The sequence below is a fragment of the Manis pentadactyla genome, chromosome 10 (genome assembly GCF_030020395.1).
Source record: "Manis pentadactyla isolate mManPen7 chromosome 10, mManPen7.hap1, whole genome shotgun sequence".
Classification (NCBI taxonomy): Eukaryota; Metazoa; Chordata; class Mammalia; order Pholidota; family Manidae; genus Manis; species Manis pentadactyla.
The window spans coordinates 17,485,899-17,509,061 of NC_080028.1; the positions used below are offsets into that span (position 1 = coordinate 17,485,899).

Sequence of the window (23,163 nt, forward strand, 5' to 3'; positions counted from 1 at the left end):
TGACATGTATAATAACAACCCAAAGCTCAAATGTGTTATGCTAAGTGAAAGATGCCACATGCAAAGAGGTATGGATTGTAGGACTCCAATTATAGGACACAGAGGTAAAATTAAAAGCACAGAAAACGTCAAATTTGCCAGGGCTCAGGAGTTGGGGGAGACCTTGACAACAAAGGGAATTTTGGGGAGATGACAACACTCTTCTCTGTCTTAATTGTGGTGGTTATTATACAACGGTTTAGGTTTGTCCAAGCTCACATGACTGGATGCTGAAGAAGGTGAGTTTTACTGTGCGTAAATGGTGACTTAAGAAAGGGCTGCTTTTAAACACATGGTAAGTTATACAATTTCCTGTCTTCAATCTCTACATCTTTTCCTTTGAATACTTTAGTGTAGTTCAAGAATATCCCTGTGCAGGAAGCATTTCTTCAGGTCCAAATAACCATTCAGCAACTGTTACTGAACACTTGCCACAGGCCAGATGGTGGTCTAAAAAAAACCAAGTTGACTTGCTTTTGTTTCCTTTCTGTGATGTCCTTGCCTTTTATTGTCATTGTTATTATTAGCAATCTAGGTTCTAGGTGGAATGCCAAGTACGTTATAGATATTATCTTAATATATTTAATCTTCACAGCTACAAACTAGGAATCTTCACCCCATGAAGTGGTTATTATCACTGCTTTATCTAGGAGGACACTGAGGCAGAGAAAGGACAGGGGGCAAGGTCACACAGCCAATGGGCTTAGAGGTAAGGATTCCTATCCAACTCTGACTTTAAAGGCTCGTAAGGGTACTTCTCTGTATGGATAGCTTATAATTATTTAACATAGGCTGGAATGTTTTTATAAGCCATTCATTTAATTAATTCATTCATTCAAGATTTATTGAGCATCTTATTTTCAAAAGCTGGTAATGTCTTCTTGTGGTATTTCCACAAGAAAGTGAAATAAGGTTTACCTGGGACAGAAAGGAGCCTGCATGCCTCTCATTTTGGGCAGGAAGGGGCAGGTGGGGCTGGCCCAGTGTTTGGGGTTATTTCTGAGGAGGTGCCCTCACACATACTTCTCTTTGAAATGTGCAGCCTGCTCCATTCAGGGCCCACTGGGTATCTGTCTGTGGCTGTACTGAGGCAGAAGGCTTCTGTTGGTTGGGAATTAATTTGCTGTCTCTTGGGGTTGTCCTGAGCTTTAACATCACCTATTTGATGCTTCATCCTGGCTCAGCCCCCTGTTCAGTGGCCTGTGGCCCAGCGGGCTAAATACTTACTGTTAGGGACTTAATGTCTATGCCCCCAGTTCATATGCTGAAGCCCTAAACCCCAACATGATGGTATTTCAAGGTGGGGTCTTTGGAAGATCATTAGGTTTAGACAGGATCATGAGGGTGGAGACCCCAATATGGGATTAGTATCCTTAAAAGATGAGTATGAGGGACCAGAGCTTTCTCTCTCTACCACACGAGGACAGTGGACAAGTAGTCCCCTGCAAGCCATGGAGAGGATTCTCACCAGGAACCAAGCCTGCAGCACCTTGATCTTAGACTTCCCAGCCCCCAGACCTATGGGAAATAAATGTCTGTTGTTATTGATTCTGTTATAGCAGACCAAGCAGATGAAGACTAGCTTCCCCACTCTACTGACAGACAGGCCTTTGCTTTGCCCTGAGGCATCAGTGACCTGTGGGGTGCACAGAAAGGCAGACAACTGTGGGAAGAAGAATAATAGATTTAAGATACGTCAAAAAAGAGATGCATAGAAATGTCCCTACCAAACTGCCTACACTGTGTAAGGAGTGGGTTATCAGCGCAGTGGTAGATGAATAGAATTCGTTGAGCACCTTTTATTGCTAAGCTCTTTGGATGCATGGTCTCATTCTTGTACCAACTGGAGGGGAGGAAGGTATTATCATTATTATTGTCACTCTCATCACTTTCATCATCACTCCAGGTTATAGATCAGAAAACTGAGGCTCACACTAGGTAAACAGATTGCCCAGGATCACATGGTTGGTAAGCGTGGCAACTGCCACTGCATTCAGGCCTGACTCAAGGTTTTGAGCACTCAAGTGCTAAGCAGAGCATGCAAGGTCAGTGCCTTCACATATACATCAAACCGAGACCAACCCCTGAAATAAAAAGGCTGGGCAGTGATCTGAGAACCACACAAGACAGAAATGATCACTAGCATATTCTGAATGTCTCCCAGCTGCCAGGCACATCCCGAGGCTTTATATGCACTGGCGTACTTAGTCCTCAGGGCGCCCTCTGGAGGGAGGCGTATTAACATCATCATCTCCATTTTATAGATGAAGCCAAAGGACAGGTCTACCAAATAAAATAAAGTTGCAGATGGACAATGAATACGTTTTTAGAATAAGTATATCTCAAATACGGTATGCATATTTGTTGATTATCTGCAATTAAATTAACAGGGTGCCTTCTTTTATTATTTGCTTAATAACAACCTGACTTCCATATGCAGATTTATCAAAAAAGTAAGGCCTCGGAATGAGGATGTGGTAAAGCTGGGCCTGGAAGCCAATCAGACTTTCAAATTGCATGCCATTGTCCTGTAAATCCACACTGCCTCTGTTAAAGGTCAGAACTAGGGGGAGCCCAAGTGTCATGGACGGCATGCTAGTTTCAGGAATAGGCTAGTAGGGAGGCAGCCACCTCCCCAGCAGTTGATTTGACAACACAACTGGTTGTTTTGGAAAGCAGGAGAGAGTCGTGCGTTTGAGCAAAGGCTCTGCAGTGAGACAGTCCCTGTTTCCTAGTCTGGCTCTGCACTTAACTGGCTTTCTTTGGGGAGGCTGCAAACTCCTCAAAGTCCCAGGGTCCTCACCTGGGCCCTCAGGATGACTGGTCTCCTTGTCTCATTTTGTATCCCTTTCCTGTATTAACCTGTGAGCTTTGTGGAGGTAGGGACTGGGCCTAGCATATACGTGATGAAATGCTGCACATAGTAGGTGCTCAATAATTGCTTGATCGTTATGAATTGGCCAATGCTGGAGGAACTTTGGGAAAAAATAGCAGGAGTGTGAGTGTGGAGAGTCCTCATTTTATGTCTTAGATGGAATGTTTTAAGTTAAAAAAATGTTATGAAGGTGACTTCTTTGGTTTTTAAATAAAAGTTTTAAGGCAAATGTGTAAATTTCTTTCCTTCTTCTCAAATCATTTTCTATCACCTTAGGTCCTTACTTAGAAAGAAGTTGGTGAAATTGACATTCTCAGCAACTGTGCTGGAAAGAGATATTACAGAATTTGCTACAAGGGCACTTTTCTGAGGCATTGTGAGGCTCAAGTAACTGATAAGGCTATTTTCGGTCATTATCACATTTTCCTTTGGTCACTGCTACTCCGGTGGTCTCCTGCATTGGGACTTTCCTCACACAGGAGGCTTACTCATTATGAGCTGTCAGCAAATCATTTGCTGTTCCTTTTCTTTAAAGGAAGATAATAAACTTCCTGGCCAGCAAGAGGCCAGGGACCTCCCTGTAACTTTATCTCCCAAGGAACTCTAGAGGTGCCTAATCCATGTCACCCCCTTTGTTTAGAAGCTTGGCTCACGTGCCAGGCAGAGAATATGTCCTGGTATTCCATTTATAGCTCCATTTGGAATTGTCTGCCTGGGAAACTGATGTAAAATAGGTTCCTCATGTGAATCCAGCATTATTGGCCACTCAAAGCCAAAAAGGAATGCCAAACAGAGTCATTTCAAATCCATAGAGTCTGTTATTTGCAACCTATGCAGTGAAGGGCAAGAAAAATACAACAGGAAAGAAAAAGACATCTAAAAAATGCAACTAACACAATACCAAAAATAAATGCACATAATCTGATGCCATTGACCTCAACAAGAAGAATCAAGACCTTTTCCCATTGAAATAATCGGATTGTTTTGGTTACAGTTGAGTTGTTGTGTGATCCCTCTGTCCACAAACTTTCTCCAGTACTTTGGAGTTGTTGCACAAATCTGTTGAAGTTCGTGGAGGAATAAAAAGAACTAGGATGTTCAAATAAGGAAATCTGTTTCCTCTCCAGCAGAATATTGGTTGCTCAAATGTAGTTAAGTTTCAAGGTTAAAAATATGTTTTCGTGCTAATGAGATAAGACTTCCATATGCAGATTTATCAAGCAGCCCAGATTAAATCTGGGTAGAAACACATGCCTTATGTCAGGATGACATATTTTGTTCCCCGAGTGAGAATTTATGCCTTAGTTTTAATTTTGGAAGAGGAGCAATTTTTTCCAATGAGCTTTTCTGTGTTTTCTGTTTTCAGAATTGATCACAGAGTTGTTTCCTAAATTTAGTAAGGTACCACACAAATAATTTTAAAAGTAACTCAGGGGCAATGAGTATGAATGGCTTGTTGATGCATTGAAAGGAAGTGGATGCTGTACTTGCCTTGGAAAGAAGGCCATTCCAGCACTTCCTCAAAAAGAAGGACAGACCCACGTCAGCAGCTCTGAAATGGCCTTATCCTTGCGGAAATGTAAAGCGATAGTCAAGATCTCATTTGTCATCACCACAAAATGTGAGAGGTGAAATATACAGCCAAGTAGAGGATTTATCTCTTTCCTGAGCCAGAGGAAGGAAGCCTTTCGAGACATTTAGTATGTTTGGGAGATGAAGATAAGGGGAAGAACCCTCCTGCCCCAGTGAGAGGACAGCAGAACGAACATCCAGGCCTCGGTTTTCATGTGTTTTGCTTCTCTGGCCTCGAGACCTATCAGAAGGAAGTGCGTGAACCTTCAAGGAGTCCCCTCAGAATCCTTCCGTCCCAAGACTTTGCCACATCTGCACATAGCACAGGGTGATGGCATGAAACCCACTGCAGATTTTGAATCCCGTTTGCCTGCTCATGTTTTATGAGTTACCCACTGTTTAAAAAGGGACCAGAGAAAGGGTGTCCTTTTAATTGCCTTTCATAGTCAGAAGTCTACTTTGACTGTGACACACTCATTGTTTGTTTATGAAGCATTTAATAAAGTCCTTCTTTGTATTACTCTGCCAAGTCCTTTCACCGATATGAGTGTTTTAAAATCCCGATTACAGTTTTGTGGAGGAGCTCTTTTTAATTTGACAGCTAAGAAGACTGAGGCATAAGCAGGAAGCAACCTGCCCGAACCTGTAATGATGGAGCTAGATTCCAGCCTGAACTGGGGGAGCCTCCGGTCTCCTGGCTGTGGTCTGCCATTCATTACACTGGACAGGCTGACCTTGGTGATTATATCTTGGTCAAAGCCTTTTCTTGTCTATGGTGTGTCTGATTAATAACTCAGCATCAAGTTAGTTTTTGTGGGCTAGAAAGAGAAAAGCAAAGCTTGAAGTTCTTTCTGTTATCTCAGGATGTCTGTGAGAACTAGATGTGATCATGAGCACATTTGGCACTAAAAAAGATCTCAAAATCTAGAAGTCTCAGTTAATCACTTGATTCTGATGCAAAAGACTCCTAGAAACTTGCAGTGCTAATGGGCAGGAGTTAAAGTGAGAATAGAGGAGTTAACAGAGAGAAGGGCTAGGGTATCCTAGACCCCAAAACTTGACCTTTCCAGTGGAAGGAGCATAAGGCAGGCATGCACTGGGAGGGCTGAAGGGACTTACCAATCAAAAGGTAAATTAGAAACACATTTGGAGGCTCTCTCTCTTTGACAAGCTCTGCACCAGGCATCAGGGTAGCATAGAAAGGAAGCAAGTTTTGGTGCCAGATAGCCCTGAACTTGAACTTGCTTTATCATTTACCAGCTCAAAAGAAACTGGCAAGAAATAACCTTCAAATCTCTGACTCCTTATAGGTAAGATACAGATAAAAATGCCTAACTCAAATATTTGTTTTAGAAATTAAATTAGATAATACAGACCAAGTATCTCTCTGGTAACCAATGTTGGCAGTGTTGAGCAAATGGAAGCTATTATTTAATCATTTGTTAAAAAAACCAGGAGTCAAGATTGTACATACAATGTGGGCTCAACTATTTAGAAGACTTGTGGAAGAAAAGACCAGAGAAATAAGACAAACTATTTAGGATTAACTATGTGTGACCGATCACATATTGCTGTATTTTCTTTTTTGATACCGTTCCTAACTTTACAACACAATTTGCTTGTGTTATATTAATCAGAAAAACCAAAGCAAAAGAGAACGATCTTTCCTCTTAAGTGGATTCTTAAGAAGGTGTTTTTAATCACATCTCAGTAGATGGAAAACAAATGGTAAATTCATGAATTGAAATGCCTGATTTTTTTTACCATCCAAGAAAAAAGGGATTTCACATAGTCTGCATGTCCTAACAAAGACTCAGTCCCTACTTGAGTGTTACCATTTTTAACCAGGACAAGGCTCAATTTCAGTTAACAAGTGCTATGCTTGACCGCAGGAGTCTAACCATAACATCGACTCAGGCTTGGCTAGTGGTCTTTCTTACAGTGGAACCTGCTGATTATAGAGTTTAATATCACATCCTAAGACTTACATATTTACAAGGCTTAATGATTATTTTGATTGCCAAACAATAACTACAGTCTTTGAGATATTGTAATAAAAATCTTTCATAAAGAAAATCATATTTGGAGTTATAATAGCCCAACATTACTGCCTCTTTGTGGTCAGTTACCTTTTTTAATAAAATGGATATCATTTCAATTGTCACCCCCTGCTCTTTTTTTTCCCCAGAAAGATATATTTTAATATATGAAGATGTCAAATATTCTCAAATAATTCTAAGAATTCACCAGAATCTTTACATGGTAGTTTTGTGCCTCTGTTTTGAATTTCAATTGTTCCCTCTTCCTGACTTGTTAAGGTAGTCTCTTAAAGAGAGATCCCTAACTGGAGGAAAGCAGATTTCTTTATAAAAGCTGACAGAGTAAGAATGATTTTCTACATGTAGACTGAAATGGAACTTTTTAGAGAAAGGTGCTGATGTTCTCCTTTTATCAGGCTTCCTTCTCAATTTACTATGAAATGGGAGGTCAAGAAACAAGTAACACAGTCCAAGAAAAGTATGGTGCCACTTACCCATGCAGTCTGGGCCCCAGTGGCCTGGACAACACTGGGGCTGGAGATAGTCCTTCCTACAGATATGACGGCATCCCGGGAGAGCCAGTGACAGTGTTCTGACCTCAAAGGTATACCTTTGAGGGGAAAGACAGGACATTAACCCATGATCAGAGCAATACAGTTAAGTATAAAGAAAGACCTAAATAAAAATCTAAGAATATCCTACTGTCCAGAGTTAACTGAGTGGTTAACTGTCACATATACCAATTCTAGGTCAATTAATGTTGGGAAACTTCTATTAAAAGTGATGATTTTGGTTTTAGAATATATTGTGGTCATGTTAAGCAAAGGTGGATTAAAAATAGTATGATATAACAGTGTTAGGATTTCATCTCATACACAGTAAGAAATACTATGTACTAATCCTTCATCTCTGAATTAAAAATGAATTCATTGAGTACTAACTTCTAAATTAGTAGACTGAGTAGATAAATTGTGTTTACACTTGAGTTGCATGGCTACATGCGTTAGCTGGTAAGTAGAACTGCTTGTTATTTTTTGTAAAGATTAGCCTTGAATTATGAAAGTTTTGAATCATAAGAGGGTTCAGGAATATAATGCTCACACAAAATGCATGATGCTGTAATTCATTTGTCTCCCTTCCTTGGGTTCTAATTAGTTGTAGAATCTATAGGATCTATAGCTAGTTAGTAAGGTGACTGTCAGACCCAAGGCTTTTTAGTCCATGTTCTCACTAGGACACTTTCCAAATGAAACAAAACCCAGATTTTCAAAATAAAGAAGGGCAAGATAAAGGGAGACTGTTTATGTGCAAAGCAGTGCAGTCTACTTGCATTAAAATGTGTATCAGTAACAATCTATGTTTTAGACTCAAGGTTATAGTTATGAGTTACCTAAGTTTGGGCTCAATGTAATCTCTAAGTCAGAGAAAATCATGGAAATACATTGTAGTTTTTGAGATGGGACGTTTCAGTTTGGATTCACAACCCCTTACATTCCAAAGTTCAAGCCCACTTATATTCTCATAATGAGTACCTGCAATCGCGAACTCCTACTGTGCCATTGGTGATCTTGGTGTAACCATCTGGGCAGTTCATTCCAACATTGAGTGAACAGGATCGACACTCAGTCCTAATTGTAAGGAGAGATTTCTTATCACATCTTTTTGTCTGTGAAAACATAAAAAAAATTGTCAAGTTGCATTAGTAGAACCTCGGTTAGTTAATCTTCTCCATTAGCTTCATGGCAATGGAATGACAGGATGGCAATGAAGTTGATTGTTTATGACTGGTGGTGAGCTGCTTGCAATCTTATCTGGAAAGAGCATTGGCAACAACAAGCAATGTCTTCCATGGCTGTGGTGAGGGAAGGGGCTGCTTGTACTACCCATTTGCCATCACTGATCTAAAGTCTGGAGTCCAGCAAGGGAAGGTATGTCACTATATACACATATCCACACGAGGACCCTGAAGTATGTTGCAGAGTATGCAAATGGGAGATTGTTAAAGGGGGTTATTCAAGGTCAGTTGGTCATAGATCAACAGGTGTCAAAGCTATTCTTTCAGCACTTATTCCACAGGTGCTAAATGCTTCTCTGAAGCATTTATTTGCTGCTCCAAAGATGTTTGCAATCTTTTGATTATATCCAGTTCGAATGCGGGCTCTGTAAGGGCAGTGATCTTTTTCTGTTTTGTTCTCTGCTGCACTCCAAACACCTAGAATAGTGTCTGGCACAAAGTGGTGCTCAGTAAATACTTGCTGATTGAATGAATGAATTGTAGGAAATCAGACAGACACAGTAGAAGCCGTCCCCTAGCAACATCAGGTGGCAGCGAATGAATTAAGTGCTACAATGAGTAATGCAGACCCACTTTGACCCTGTCATCAGGATCCCTCCTTGTTCACGATGCTGGTGCTCATCCTACCAAATCCTCCCTTTTTCAAGTTTCCTTCATCTCCCCATTAAGCTTAAGAAGAAGCAGTTTCATACACGGAAGAGAGCCTGAACTTGGAATTCAAAAGACCTAAGCTTGGAATCAAGCTCTGTATCTTGCTAAGTGTACAGTCTTAAATGGATATCTTCAACTTTGTCATCACCCGTAAAGAGAAGATACTGATAACGAATCTCCAGGTTACTGAGACCTTTAAATGACGTAATGTGCAAATTACCTGCCATGCACCCGGAACATGGTAGGCAGTGAACGCTAGCTCCTGCAAGGCTTCTCTCTCCCCACCTCTTATTTTTCTTGTTGCCTCTCCTGATAGGAATGCTCTTTCCCTTTCCCTTGGCTACCCAATCCTCATATCCTTCAAGGTCCTGCTTAACACTTCCACTTGCACAAATTCACACTCATCTCTCTCTCTCCTTTTTGTTTTTTTCAACTTCTACTCTTCCTGTGGTTGGCCAGTGGAGCACATTCTGTTGTCTTTGCTTGCCATTTAAAAACCCCTTCTTTTTAAACAAGAGGACCACCACTCTTATTTCTTAGTTATCCCATGGGCCTAGCACCAGGTTAGGGGTGGTGGGAGTGTCACAACTACTTTATGTTTATCAAAATATGTGAAGGTTGCATGAGAAGAAACCTTCCGTTTACAGAGCAATTTATGGCTATGCATACTTCCAAAGGCATCATCTTATTTGATCTCGCCCAGCCTTAAGGTAAGTAGGGAAAATATCATCATCCTCATTTTGAGGGGAAAACTGAGGGGAAGGGAGGCTCAGTGACTTGCCCAAGGTCACACTGTAATTAGTGGTCTTCCAATTCCTTGGTTATTTCTCATCCCTGTACACTGTAGAGTGGTGTATAGAAAAACGAAATCTCAGTTTTTCCTGGCAGCTTTCATTTTTTAAAATTTTATTATTATTTTTAAGGTATTATTGATATACACCCTTATGAAGGTTTCACATGGAAAAGCAATGTGGTTACTACATTCACCCATATTATCGTGTCCCCCCCCATTACAGTCACTGCCCATCAGTGTAGTAAGGTGGCAGCTTTCATTTGGTGTTCATTATGAGACAAAATAGCGCTGGAATGCTCTTCATGGAATAATAATAAAAGCCACCCTTAGCTATAGTGTGAATTAACTCCCTTTGATAGGCATGGCATTGCTAGGTTTTTTTAAAGTAGGATTTTCTTTACATTAGGGTTTCCCATTTGGATAAGCACACGAGATGGCATAACTTTGTCTTTTCTTTTCTTAGTGTGTTAGATTTAAAACTCTCTTTTCAACAAATTCCCTAACCTTCAAGTTCTCCTTTTTGAATGGAACGGCTCATTCTGTCTCTCATGTCGGCCTCTCTGAAAGTGAACTCAGTTTTAAACATCAGTCAAGGCCTGATTTCTGTGCTAACAGCAAGCACTCAACGATGATGGTGATGGTGAATAGAATTGTTGCTGTTTGTGGGCCCTGTCTGGGGAGACTCTGATAACTTGCTTAGGTTGGACAGCTGGTAAGCTCTGGAGCACAAGGTCTAGTCCTCAGAAATACCTGCTAAACAAACAAATGACACCACAATTCAAACTCACTGTTGTCCAGCCTCAGAGCTGGGGCTTCAACTATTATGCCATCTTCCAGTGGTTTCGTGAAAAGCATTATCAGGGTATCAGCAACTGGAGTAAAGTGGGTATTGATAAAAATTTGCCTGGCACAGATGCAGAATCATATTTTAAGTTTTATTAATAGAGCAGGAGTCCTGTCTAGTGAAGTCCATTTTAAATAAATCACTTGGACTGCCTCTCTCATACCCCTCTTTTCAGCTGGGCTTGCTGCACATCTGATATCAAGTTGCTCTATTAAGACAACTCATGTGAGCCTGCCTGAGAAGCTGGCGTGCTGATACGCTTCATCAGGGCTACTGACATGACTGCTGTGGGTACTTTTACTAGCTTATGGAAGATAGAAGGGATGAGTTCCTGATGCATTTTGTAATACTGTGTTTCTTAACCAGAGATCACCCAGCGTGGAATTCCCCAGAACATTACTCTACTCATCTCTCCACAGTCATTGTCATTTTCTACATTCAGAATGATGCAATGGGAGGTATTTCCAGTGATGAGACTTTTAAAACAAAAGAAAACAGAAAAACAGGATGCCAAAATCAGCCATGGAAAGAGGAATGTTAGCACTAAAGCCAGAGAACCTAACAAGAATGGTACAGAAAACCAAGTGGGCTAGCACACCTTCCGAAAGATGGTGTATCACCGTTAGGATTCTGTTCTCCACAATCATCCAGATAAGTACTCTTGACCCCTGGCAACATAGGAAAGCCAAAAGCTTTTGAACACATAGTGAAAATTAACAAATCAAAAGAAATGCAAGTCTCATCTTACCTGCTCCGTAGCTTCAGGCAGGGAGCAGACATTTTGCACAACCAATCCGAGAAAAAGAAGTAATACATTTTGTAGCATGATGAGGAAATCCTTGCTCCTTCTCCTTGCTGGGCACCTGTCAGAACTATTTCGTTATTTTAACTCAGTCTGATGAGCAGCTCGTGAATTCTTTCTCATTTCAGTGTTTGCTTGTAAATCCTTTCCTTTTCCTGGATTGAACCAGATGATATGTGAGATCTTCCTGCAGGCAGGAACAATGGCAAAGGCAGGGGTCGTGGTGAAAGCTGGCCACTTGCAACTGTATATATGTCCAGGATGAATGGCAGGATTTCCTGAAGGGGCTGAGGCAGAGAGGTGATCTGGAGTTTTTGTGCCTTGTAAAACTCGCAAGAACAAGCTCCTGCCTCCCATGGCTCTGCCCATCCCACGTCTGGTCCCGTCCACGCCTGGACCCACAGCCCGGCCAACATTTTTGCAGCCACACTATGGGAAACCACAAGCCCCTCTCTCTGGCTGCAGAGGGCCAAGCTTGCTGTCAGGTAGTATCTGTGGCAGTGCCTATGTATGGATACGTCCCACAGAAGAAAAATTGCAGAAGCTTGAGTCCGACTTGGAGGAGGTAGGAGCCTCATCAGGTGCGGGTAGCAATCTACTGCAATAAAAAGTCTCTGCTGATGCTCCTCTTTTCCCCTCTTCCATGTCATGTCAGAAGCCAGTAACAGAGCCCATAGGTCTCATTATTACTCTTCAGTGCCTGGACCTAATGCCACCTCTTCAGGGAAGCCTTCCTGTTCTGCCCCTCCACCACCATCTTGGAGACCCTCCCAGCATTTTGCAGGTAATGCTACTAGAGCCCAGTCACACCCATCACAAGTCATCTGACTCTGTGTCATCTCCAATGCCCTCAGTCCTTGAGGACAGGGCCAAGCCTTCCTCTTCTCTGCGCCCTTAGCAGCCTAAAGCAGAGACCTGCATTTAAAAATAATAAAAACAAAGACTAATAATGAACATTCATTGAAAACTTGCTATGTGCTAGTCCTTATTCTAGACCTATCCACAGATCAACTTGCTTAATCCTCACAACTCTTGGTGAAATAGTTAGGATTGTTCTGTCCATTTTACAGGGGAGGAGAATGAGCCAGAGAGGTTAGGCTACTTCCCAAGGTCACACAGCTAGTAGGTGGAGATCCAGTTCTTAAACTGTGCAGCTCCAGGGCCAGTGGTGTTAATCACTACCCTCTATTGCCTAAAACAGTACATTTTAATGCATAAATAAATAGCAGGTGGTGTACCAGTTCCAGTGACAAAATGGAAAAGTGTCAGCCCCAGAACCAAAAAGGATAAAGGATGGATTTATCAACGAGACAGGCAGCTGAGGGTATGTCTTATAACAGTGAGTTAATTGGGAGATTAGGCAGTTAAAGAGACTAGTTTTGGTTAATTAATCCTCTCTCTGCAAAGTCTTTATTTGAATTTTTGAAACATGGTATTGATCAAAAATTTAAAAAACTTCCAATACAAATAGGCCCTCCAGAGGCTAACCCAGAGGTCTGAATGAGGAGATACCAGGTGTGGAAGTTCTTAAAATCCCTTGGTTTGGTATGTTTCATCTCTGGCTAAGAATCCTGGAGGATCTTAGAAAAAACCCCTCCAATATACAGGGGGCGCTACTCCAGAACAATCAAGTCAGAACTTCTGAGAGTGGGGCACAGAAGGAGGATTTTTCAAAGCTTCCTGGGTGATTCCACTTGCATGGGATGATTGCTCAAGGTAAAATGAACTATATTGTATGAAGCCAGTGAGATTTTGAGGTTTATCTGTTAGAGCAGGTGTGTTACCTTAACTTTTTTTTTTTACACCAGGGACAGAAGTTGGAAACTTCTTTCTGATTCTTTTCTCTCTGTAGGATATGGATAAATACCTGGGACTTGGTGAAGTAATAAAGAGAACCCATACTTCTATTTTCTAGATTGTTCTGGGAGATGCTGCAGGCGGTGCCGGGGAAGAATTCTCAGGTAATTTGGAAAACTCTGCCTCTGGTGTCCCTTTCTTATGTGTATAAACAAGCTCATTCACCCAGGAAAGGTTCTGAGACGTTCTGCAGCAAAGCATGGTATTGCAAAATCAAACAAAAGCTGTTCAACTTCACTTAAAGCAGTATTCTCCAAATGTTTTAGATTGAGAGATGCTCTCTGCCTTTGCTGATTAACTTTAGCAACTTCCAGATACGGGGTTCTGTTGACCTCTCTTAGGGAAATACTGTCCTAGACTTGAGCAGGTTGAATAGTCTATTTTTAAACTGTCAGGGAGTAGAAGGTAACCTGCCAGTGGCCATGAGGACCCCACAGTCTAGGACTTGTTCATACACTTTATTAATAAGCTGCATTTTAAACAAAATACATGTACCTTACATGACTTTGTTTAGAACTTGTTGAAATAGTTTCGTTAATTAATTTTATTTCTGTTGGGCTCATTTGACTCCTTTGAACAGACCTTCCTCACGTTATTTCAAACTCCTGCCACCACTTCCCCCAAAGGCAGAGTGCTGAGAATGGTGCCTAGTGCAGAGAGCGTGCTCAATCTTGCTTAACCATTTTTATTGCATCTTTAAAATATGCCAATGTCATGAACAGCAGTAACAAATCTGTACCTTAGCCCAGTGTAGCTCTGTGCTGGGTGTGGATTTCCTCCATCCCGAGCTGCCAGGGTTCTGCTGATCGGGGTCTCTGACACGGGAGGCTGGCCCTTTCTTGACTGCCCTCCGTATTCCTTTTTGCGGATTGTTATGATCTCTGCCTCTAACCATTCAAAGTTGGTTTGAGGTAAAGGTTTTCCAGCTGCGTTTCACAGGCAGTTTGTTCTCTTCAATATCCCCTAATGTGCTGTCAGTTAAGATCTGGAGCAGCCTTCCTCTGCTCAGGGCCGCCCTTACGCTCTCTCACTACCTCCTCCTTGGGTCCTCCTTGATTAGCACTTGCCTCCTGTGCCCCTGTGATCTGCATTTCTGCAGTGGCAACTAAGAGAGTCTTTTTTGGGCATGAGGATTAATTTCCTGCTGGGAATCTGCAGAGACTTTTCCACATTGGAAAAGGCAGAAGAGGGGTAGGACATTTCCAGGGGAGCACTGTTGTGCATCCCCTGTGGCCATAGGAGTCTGGGGCTAGCTGCTCCCTTCTCTGTATTGTGCTGGTTACTGAGATTTTCGTCCTTGGTCATTTTGAATAATAAAGCATGTGTGCGTTGAGCAGTGTTCAAAAAGGGGAGTTCGCGTTTACCACCACCACCATCCTCACAAACTCCCGCATAGCTTTTACATGTGCCAGACACTTTAAAAATCTTTAACTCAACTTAATCTTCACCACAAGCTATGACATAGGTATTATGCTCTTATTACTATCCCCATTTTGCAGAGGAGGGGACAGAGGCAAAGGGAGATTAACTGGTCGAAGGGCCCAGGCTAGTAAGTGGTGGAGAAGGGATTTGAACCCAGGAAATGTGGAGCCAGAGGTTGATGCTGAGATGTTCACATGAGGTGCTTTGGTTCTTGAATCTTGAGCAAGGTCCTCCTGGTGCTTATGAGATGGCTGACAGACGTAGTGTTTATGCTTCCAAAGGAAAACAAACCTGTTTACGTGGGGATCAATAGTTTCTTTTTGCTGTTTTTGGAGGAAAAAACAAAGGCTAACAATTAGTATCTAAAATTAATTTTTAGGTTATAATTTAATTTTAATTCTCTTAACATTTTTTTCTAGACCAAAGAAAAAAAAGGCCACAGATGAGCAGCTAGGTTTTGATCTCCCTTGAGTATCAATCTAGAAAATTGAAAAAGTTGCTTTAATTGTTTCAGTAGATCCAATAGCATCTAGAATTTTACCAAATGAAAACAGTGTTTTGGGAAGTAAACATTTAGAAAAGGGGAAACAATGATTAAGTCCTTGAAAACTTCCAGTGGCAGAAATCAGTGGGAACTGTTTGGAAATGCCTCCCACCCCTTTGCAGACCCCTCTATGCCTAATGTGGTCCTTGACAAAATTTAGATTCTGGCTGACATGTAACAAAAAGAACTAACAAAACTGGCTTTCAAAGCCTCATTTCACAATTTCAAGTAGTATTAAAGGCAGTCTCCTAGGAAGAGATGGATTTTTCTGCCCTGGCTTGTGGATTTCATGCTGAGTAAGCATCTTCAGTGGAACCCAGTTTTATTATACAAATAGTTTGGTGTTAGATCCACCTGGAGATTTTTGTCTACTCATTGGGCAAAATTCTTGGCACCTGAAACATCCTGGCTGGAGTGCAAAATACTTTCTTTTCTCCGTCACATCTTATTGCAATATCGAAACAATAATACAACAGCTATTTCTATTTTAAACATAAAATTACTAGAAAGGAGTTCACATTCTCCTTTACTCAAAAAATATCTCTTGTGCTGATCTTCTGAACAACATTGAATTCTTTTTTTCTTTGTTCTTATCCCTTCTCTCCCTTGGGTAAAAATAGCTTGTGTTTTTCTAGATCAATGGACTTAACAAGTTACACTGTGAGTAGTCTATAGTTTTCTATCATGTCTTGAAATAACCTCTGCTTAAAAGTCTTCAAATGAAAGTCTAAATGATATATTTCATTTGGCCTGATTTGTATAGGTCGCTGTCTCAAATACCCACCTTGACTTTGATTGTGTAGATAGTGTTACATCAATAGGTCAGATCTATCTAACACAGTGATTTTTTTAAACTTTATTGCTATCACACTGCCGTTTTACTTACCCATTCATTCATTCAACATTTGTTCATGGAATGCCAGACATGGCTCTGGGTCTGCAGACATGGAAGTGGATGAGCCACATTGCATTGGGCATTATAGCTTCTCTCATAGTTTTGCCCAAATTATCGCACTTAAGCTTTATTGCAACCTTGTGAAACAGACTGGGCAGAGAGAGAGAGTGTCATACCCTGAGTTGGTAGATGTGAAAATGGAGGCATAATGGAGTTGACTGATTTATTCAGTCATTAAGTTAGTATGAAGTAGTAATAGATGCCAGGTACTCTTACTGTGGTCACATGCTCTGCCTGTGATGGCAGGCCACCATGCTGATATGTGATGCCTGGACAAATGAATGGGTCCTCTGTGGTTCACTGTGGCCCATCTAATTCACTTATTAAAATGCTGAACTGGATTGGATGCTATTTGTGCTCACACTGAGACAAAGCCATGGCTGCAGAAGTCCTGAAGAGCAAACACAAAGAATACGATTGAGATTCATACATGGCCCAGAACTGAGTGCTGGGTCACTGATTCCCAGTGGTCTGTTGCATGGTGTACTGGTTTTGTCTGTGGCATAGCATAACATATTAGATGGTTGGGGCTTCCCAGTCTGTGTAAAAGGACTGAGCCGTGCTCTGGGAACAGGTACCACACCAGCTCTACGGAGCACATGGTGAAGCACACACCTGCCAGTCATCTCTCCATCTTAGTGACTTGTCTAGGCCTGGAATGCTCTTCCCCCTAAGAGCCACTTGGCCAACTCCTTCATTTTATTCAAGCCCTGTGTTCAAATCCACTCACTCTCCCCATGAGCGCTCTGCAGACTATACTATTGAAAATTGCCACATGCCTCTCTCCAACCCTGGTACTCCTGCTTCCTTGTATCCTGATCTTATTGCTTTTCCTCGACATGTATCACTAAGATCCTCTACAGTTCATGTGCTTATGTTCACTGTTGTCTGTCTCCCCAGTTAGAATATATGCTCATTAAGGGCAGGGATTTTCATCTGTTTAGTTAACTGATCTATCTCAAGTGTCTGCAAGAGTGCTGGATATATGTAAGTACTCGATACAAGTGACTGACAGAATATCCCGTGGGAAGTGAAGATTTTCTCAGCTATAGAGATGAGCAGATTAGATCATTCAAGTAAAATATCTCTATCCTCAAAACAATTTTATTAATACATACTTTCATTTAAACAAAAATTCCCTGAGCCACCTACAAAATCAGTTCTTTCTGTTCTTGATGCCGCTGAGCTCTGCCATCCTAAAATCTCCTTGCTTCTTGGTGAGTTTTTTCATATCTTACTCTGTTGGATTATTTTTTGATTATGGGAAATCAAATTCTTGCAACTGTGTTAAGTATTTTTCTATTTCTTACAAACAAAGTGATTTTCATCCACAAAGTCCCAGACTCTTTCATATATGATGGATATTGGTTCAGAAAAGAAACTTGGTTCTGTACATATAAGAGTCTGGCTCTAATTTTGCCTCAGAGTTCTCATCCTGACCTTGAGCAAGTCTTTTAGCCTCTGGGATAAAATATGGGGGCAGGACGACATGATGTCCACTCTCCTCCATGTTTACAGGACTGTAAAATATTTATTTCCACGCTTGTCACTCTAAGGGGATCTCTTCCTCTCCAAAATTCCCTAAACCTTCAGACTTTTTGGTGGTTGGCTTGACATGCTGGGTGCATCCTGAAGGAATAGAGGTAAACTATTTTCTCTCTGAAGTAATCCAAAATTGCTCCAATCTTGCAAATTACTTTCTTGAAGGAAACAGAAATATTCTAAGATTTTGAGGAAAGGGTGGTGGGATATAGTTAAGCTAAGATTTCTTGCCATGGTGGTATTTTGCTCAAATTATTTCATTAGCCTTCAGAGGCAGAGACCAGGTTGAACCAGGGCTCAAGAGACTATGGATTTGGGCTCAAATGTTAGGTCTCTAGGTAGCACATCCACGGGGGTTCAGGCATTGCCTCTCTGCAGTGCCTCCCAGCCCACCGAAAGGGCTTAACTAACAGATGGGTAAATGTCCATGCCTTCACCTGGCCCCAAACACCCCTCCTGGTTCCCCTCCATCATGCTTGGAGAGGGTGAATCAACGCCCCCGGGTGTTATTAGGAACTGACAGGGCAGAAGGGCTTCCTGCACACTCATCAGATCCTGGCCTTTTTAGGAGTCAGCTTTCCCAAGCCGGGGATGTGTCCAAACACGTGTATCCCTGTGCTCCTGACCCTTTCCTTTTCCTTTGTTAGTTGAAATCTTTCCATGCAGCCAACATTCTTTTTTTTTTTTTGTGATTTTGTTTTTCCTTTTTGTGGAGACCAGTCAGCAGGTCCTGCTTCAGGCAAAACTGTAAAGTAGGCAAAGTTTCTCCCCAGCTTCCTCCTGACTTCCCTTTCCAGTCTTCCCCTTCCCCCTTCAGTCATTCCATCAACCAGAGGCCAGGCCACCTTTCTGGGTAGGATGTCATTTCATGGTGACATTCTAATTCCTAATTGGCCTTCATTGTTCATTAATTCATTATTTGGTATTGACATCATCATTTTTGGTATTTAATGATCGTAGTGAACATTGATCCACCCAACCGCTCAAGTCACTTTTGTTTCTTCTCTTTGCCTCACTGCTGAAGCCGCAATTCCTATTCTCCCTCCAATAGGTAGAATCCTATTATGAATCTGACCACTTTTCTTGGCCCCTGACCCCTGTCACCTGGAATCAGGCTGCCATGATCTCTCGCTCACATCATCACAGTCGCAGAAGAGCGTTCAGCATGACCTCCCTCCTTCTGACCTGCCCTCACCTGAATCTATTTCTCAAATAGCAGAGGGATCTTTTAAACATAAGTCAGATCAAGCGTTCCTAGCTTAAAACTCTTGCGTAACTTGCCATCGCACTTTCAATCAAGCCCCAGGCATTGTGCTGGCTTTGGGTCCCACCTGGTCCTGGCTCTGGCCTTCCCTCTGGCTCCATCCTGAGGCTCTCTGGAAGGCACTCTGCTCGCTCATCCTGCCTGCATTCTGTATCTCCTACCCCCACGTGTTAGTTTCCATCTTTGGCACTTTTAGTAGCTGTTCCCTCTGCCTAGAATGCTCTTCTCTCTGATTTTTGCCTAGTTGATTTTTTTCTTGTCATCCATTCTCATTTAAATATCGCCTCGCAGAGAAGTCACTCCGATCACTCGAGCTGACGTGCGCCTCTGGTCATCCACAGCGCTCCCATTTACTTCTCTGCATGGTACTCGTCCCAAGTCATGGTATCCTGTTCGTGATGATCTGTCTTTCCCACACTGGCATGTAAGCTTTGCGAGACTGTTGGGGAGGAAAAATTTTCCTCTACATCTCAAGGTTCCTCTAGCTGGTCTAAGAAGCAAATGGACATGAGACAGATCCACAGGAGGAAAAAACCCAAAGTTTAATTCCGAGTGCATGGAGGCCCCAAAATGAAATGGAGACCCAAAGGAATGACCCAGGCAGGCAGTTTTTATACATGCTAAACAAGGAGACAATAAAACTGTGAGGAATTGATAGGACTTCCTTCTAGGGAAGATGGTTGTAGAAAACTTACAGAGCAAAGGCAGAGACAGAGTGTCTACGTTTTCAGCAAGGTGGGGTCCTGGGGGCACATACGCCTGTTATCAGAGGTGCTCGAGTCTGAGCGGAAGAGCCCTTTTAGCAGTTTGTATTTTTAAAAAGGCCTCTTTTCCTTTTTTTATTCCCCTTCAGTCTTAGGTGATGGTGGGCTGTGTTTACTCTTTACTGACGTTAAGATTTATAACCTCAAGAGAAAAAATGCAAGTTCTTTTCTTCCTAAGTTTTGGGGTAATTACTATTTAAAACTTATCTTTCTTTTCTTAAGTACAAGCCAACTTTGTTTTAATAGGCTCATCTTTTATAATATCTGCAAGTATTTTGAGAGGTGGGGATTGGTGAAGGCTGGTGGTCTTTGTGGTCCATCTCTAGTTGGTAGAGATTTGTAAGACAAAGACAATTGTTTCCACTATCTCCAAAGAACTGAGTTACATTTTTAATATCAAGGGCCTGGCCCACCTTTTAAATTAAATTTGCCTCTTTATATTAGGAAGATTTTGAACTAAGAAAGGAGTCAAAGGATTTATGCTTTTGTAAAGTCCATATAAAGCATTTTAACAAAAGCCACCTTTTGGACCACACAATTCCATTTTGGTCTCTTATCAGTCCCTGAGCATTGATTGGCCTTTTGCAGATCATTTGTAGGAAGGCATAGGAGAAATGCTGGTTATCTAGAGTGTGTGAAAGGGGGTTTTCTCCAGTTGGCTCTCTGGCCTGACTAATAACCACAGTGCGGTCATGGGCTGGAAGAACTCTCAGCTGTCAGAGTCTGTGTGAATGGGGTTGTGAAGAGGCATTCGTCTTTCTAATATTTCTCTAAATGTAGTAGGAGCTTCTGACATTGGAAGTAAAAGGGCTTTATAATTCAAAAGATCTGCTGTCCAGGGGACATGAATTTTTTTCTTTTTTTTTTTTGTTGGTTGTGGGAGGAGGTGGAGGGGTCCAGTATGCATCTGTAGAGGACATTGCCTAGGAACACCTGAAGCTGGCATTGCCTGGTTAGAGCCCAGGAAAGAAGAAGTTGTAAGGAACAGCAAGACCAAAAGGAGCCTGACTGCCAGACTCAGGTGCTTCTGCTAAAATAAATTTACTTCTCGGTTTTTAGTATTTATCTGAGTAGTCTATGTACTGTGAACTTAGAGATGAAGCCAGAGCATTCTCTGTAAATCTTGGAGGGAAACAGAAATGAAAACAGGCAGAGGGAGCCCAATTTTAAGGGGCTAACAAACAAAATCCAACCAAGTAAATATGAAGATCTAATTAGCTGTATGGTGGGATTCATGAAATGAGCAACATCCCCTGTGGCAAGTAGAGAGATGCTCTGAGGAGTTGTACAAAATGCCCTGAGGAGTTGTATAAAAAGGTTTTTATAGGAAGAAGGGTGGGGCCCAAGGCACAAATGCCACCAATAATTTCTTAATAAATTCAGAGAGAGAAAAAAGATCTTCATTACTGTCACTCCATTGAAGTCCAGAGAGATTCCAGGAGGTGGACAGGGTAAGAAACTTCACCTTCTGTGGGCTGTATGGCAGAGGTCCCAGGATATCAAAGCCATAGGATTTTCAGAGCAAATATCCAGTGGAAGTTTATCCTGCTGATTATGCCAAGTGTTGGGGAGGAAAAATTTTCCTCTATGTTTCAAGGTTGCTCTAGCTGGTCCAAGAAGCAAATTGACACTAGACAGATCCACAGGAGGAAAAAACCCAAAGTTTAATTACGTATGTGCTCATGGAGACCCAGAGAAATGAGTCAAGGCAAGCAGTTTGCATTCATTTTAGACAAGGAGACAAAGTGTGAGGAATTGGCAGGGCAAAGAAAACTTAGTTTGGGAGCTTCCATTAGGAAGGAATCCTAAACATCATTTGGGTTGAAGAAGTAAATTAGTAAAAAAGTAACAAGGTTTGTTTATGCAGCCTTCTGGGCTCTGAATCGCCTTCCTGGTGATAAGGATGTCTCTTTACCTCTTTGTACAGGTAAAGGAGCTTTCTGATGGGAGATTGATTTCCTGATTTCTGTAGGTTCAGAGGGTCAGAGTATTCCTCTTGCACTGGCTGTTTCTCTAAACAATTTAATTCGAAATAATCAAAATGCCTAAGTAGCACATTTTGGGGCAGCCTGCCCTCCCATAACCCCCAAGAGAGCAACTTTCCATAGGCGTTTTCCCAGTGCCTAGAACAGTACCTGATACATACTGGACAATCAATATATTGTTGAATGAATCTGTAAGAATTATGTGCCTGATACTTAACATATCCTATCCTACTTATCCTCTCAAAATTCCTGTAGGGAATGTACTATTATTATCTTCCTTCTACAAATCAGACAACGGAGGCAAGTAGAGATCTTTAAGTAAGGCTGGCTATGTAACTTGTGGGGACAGAATGAAAATGCAGGGCCCCTTGTGAAAAGAACTATTAAGAATTAAAGGGGAAAGAGAGCAGGGCAGAGTAAAGGGGCTTTGGGGAGGTAGGAAAGGTGTATGACATCGGGCAGTCAGGGTAATTGTCAACGAGTAGATGGAATGTGAGAACGACTTAATGCTAAGTGTTATCCAGAAGGAGCATTCCAGTAAAGGGAAGCGAGGGGGCAAATGCCCTTAGGTGGAAGTGGTAGTAGGCGATGGAAGGTAAAGGGCCTTGGTGAGGATTCTGGAATTATTGGAGGGTTTTGAGTGAAGGAAAGACATAATCTGGTTTTTGTTAGGCAACCGTTGTTGGGGAAGAAAAATTTTCTCTAACCCTCAAGGTTCTTCTATCTGGTCTAAGATTCAAATTGACATGAGACAGATGAACAGGAGAAAATAAAATTTAATACATTATGTATAAGCATGAGGTTCCAAAGATGGCTGGGCAAAATGAATTATGTAGGTCATCCTTCACTAAGGCGGGAGGAGTAGGGGTCTGGGACTTCATAGGGGAGGAATGCAATCCATAGGAAGAGTAAAAAGAGTAAACAGATACTTGATAAACAGATATTTGCTGGGCCTCGTAGAAACAATGCAACATGAGAGGAATTTTAACAAAATTAGCAGATTTTGCTAAATTCCTCCCTATCTACCACCCTTAGTTCATATTATAGTGAAGTTATCTATAGCTCTCTTCCTGAAGCAGGTTCTCTATCGAAATTCTTTTAGGCTTTGAGGGGGAAGGTCAGTGTTTCTTTCTGACTCTTTGCACCTTGATGTTTTTTAGCTTGACATGCCTTGTGTAATCTTGGGTGGCCTGCGCTTGGCCCCTGCACTATCATCCCAGCTGCTGTGAATGAGAATAGATGAGAACAGGAACAAGTAAGAAGACTTGTCGGCAGGCTTCTACAGCAAACCCGGTGAGAGGTGAAGGTGGATCAAACCATGGTGGGAGCAAGGAGGGGGTGGGAGAATGGTGAGAAGCAGTCAATTCTTGATATATTTCACAGGGGCTGCCAGCAAAACCTGTTGGTAGTTTGAATGGGG

The 23,163-nt window shown here is 41.8% G+C and overlaps 1 protein-coding gene across 1 annotated transcript in view; it reads right to left on the reverse strand.

Moving 5' to 3' along the window:
• Nucleotides 1-14,106, reverse strand: part of STAB2 (stabilin 2) — a 141,440-nt gene extending 127,334 nt beyond the window's left edge. Inside the window, exons 1-4 of the mRNA XM_036891231.2 lie at nt 14,007-14,106; nt 11,357-12,325; nt 8,058-8,191; nt 7,020-7,135 (exon numbers count right to left, since the gene is read on the reverse strand). Coding sequence (XP_036747126.2) covers nt 7,020-7,135; nt 8,058-8,191; nt 11,357-11,434 — 328 coding nt within the window. The 5' untranslated portion in view covers nt 11,435-12,325; nt 14,007-14,106. The remainder of the gene's footprint in view (nt 1-7,019; nt 7,136-8,057; nt 8,192-11,356; nt 12,326-14,006) is intronic.
• Between the last annotated feature and the right edge of the window lie 9,057 nt (nt 14,107-23,163).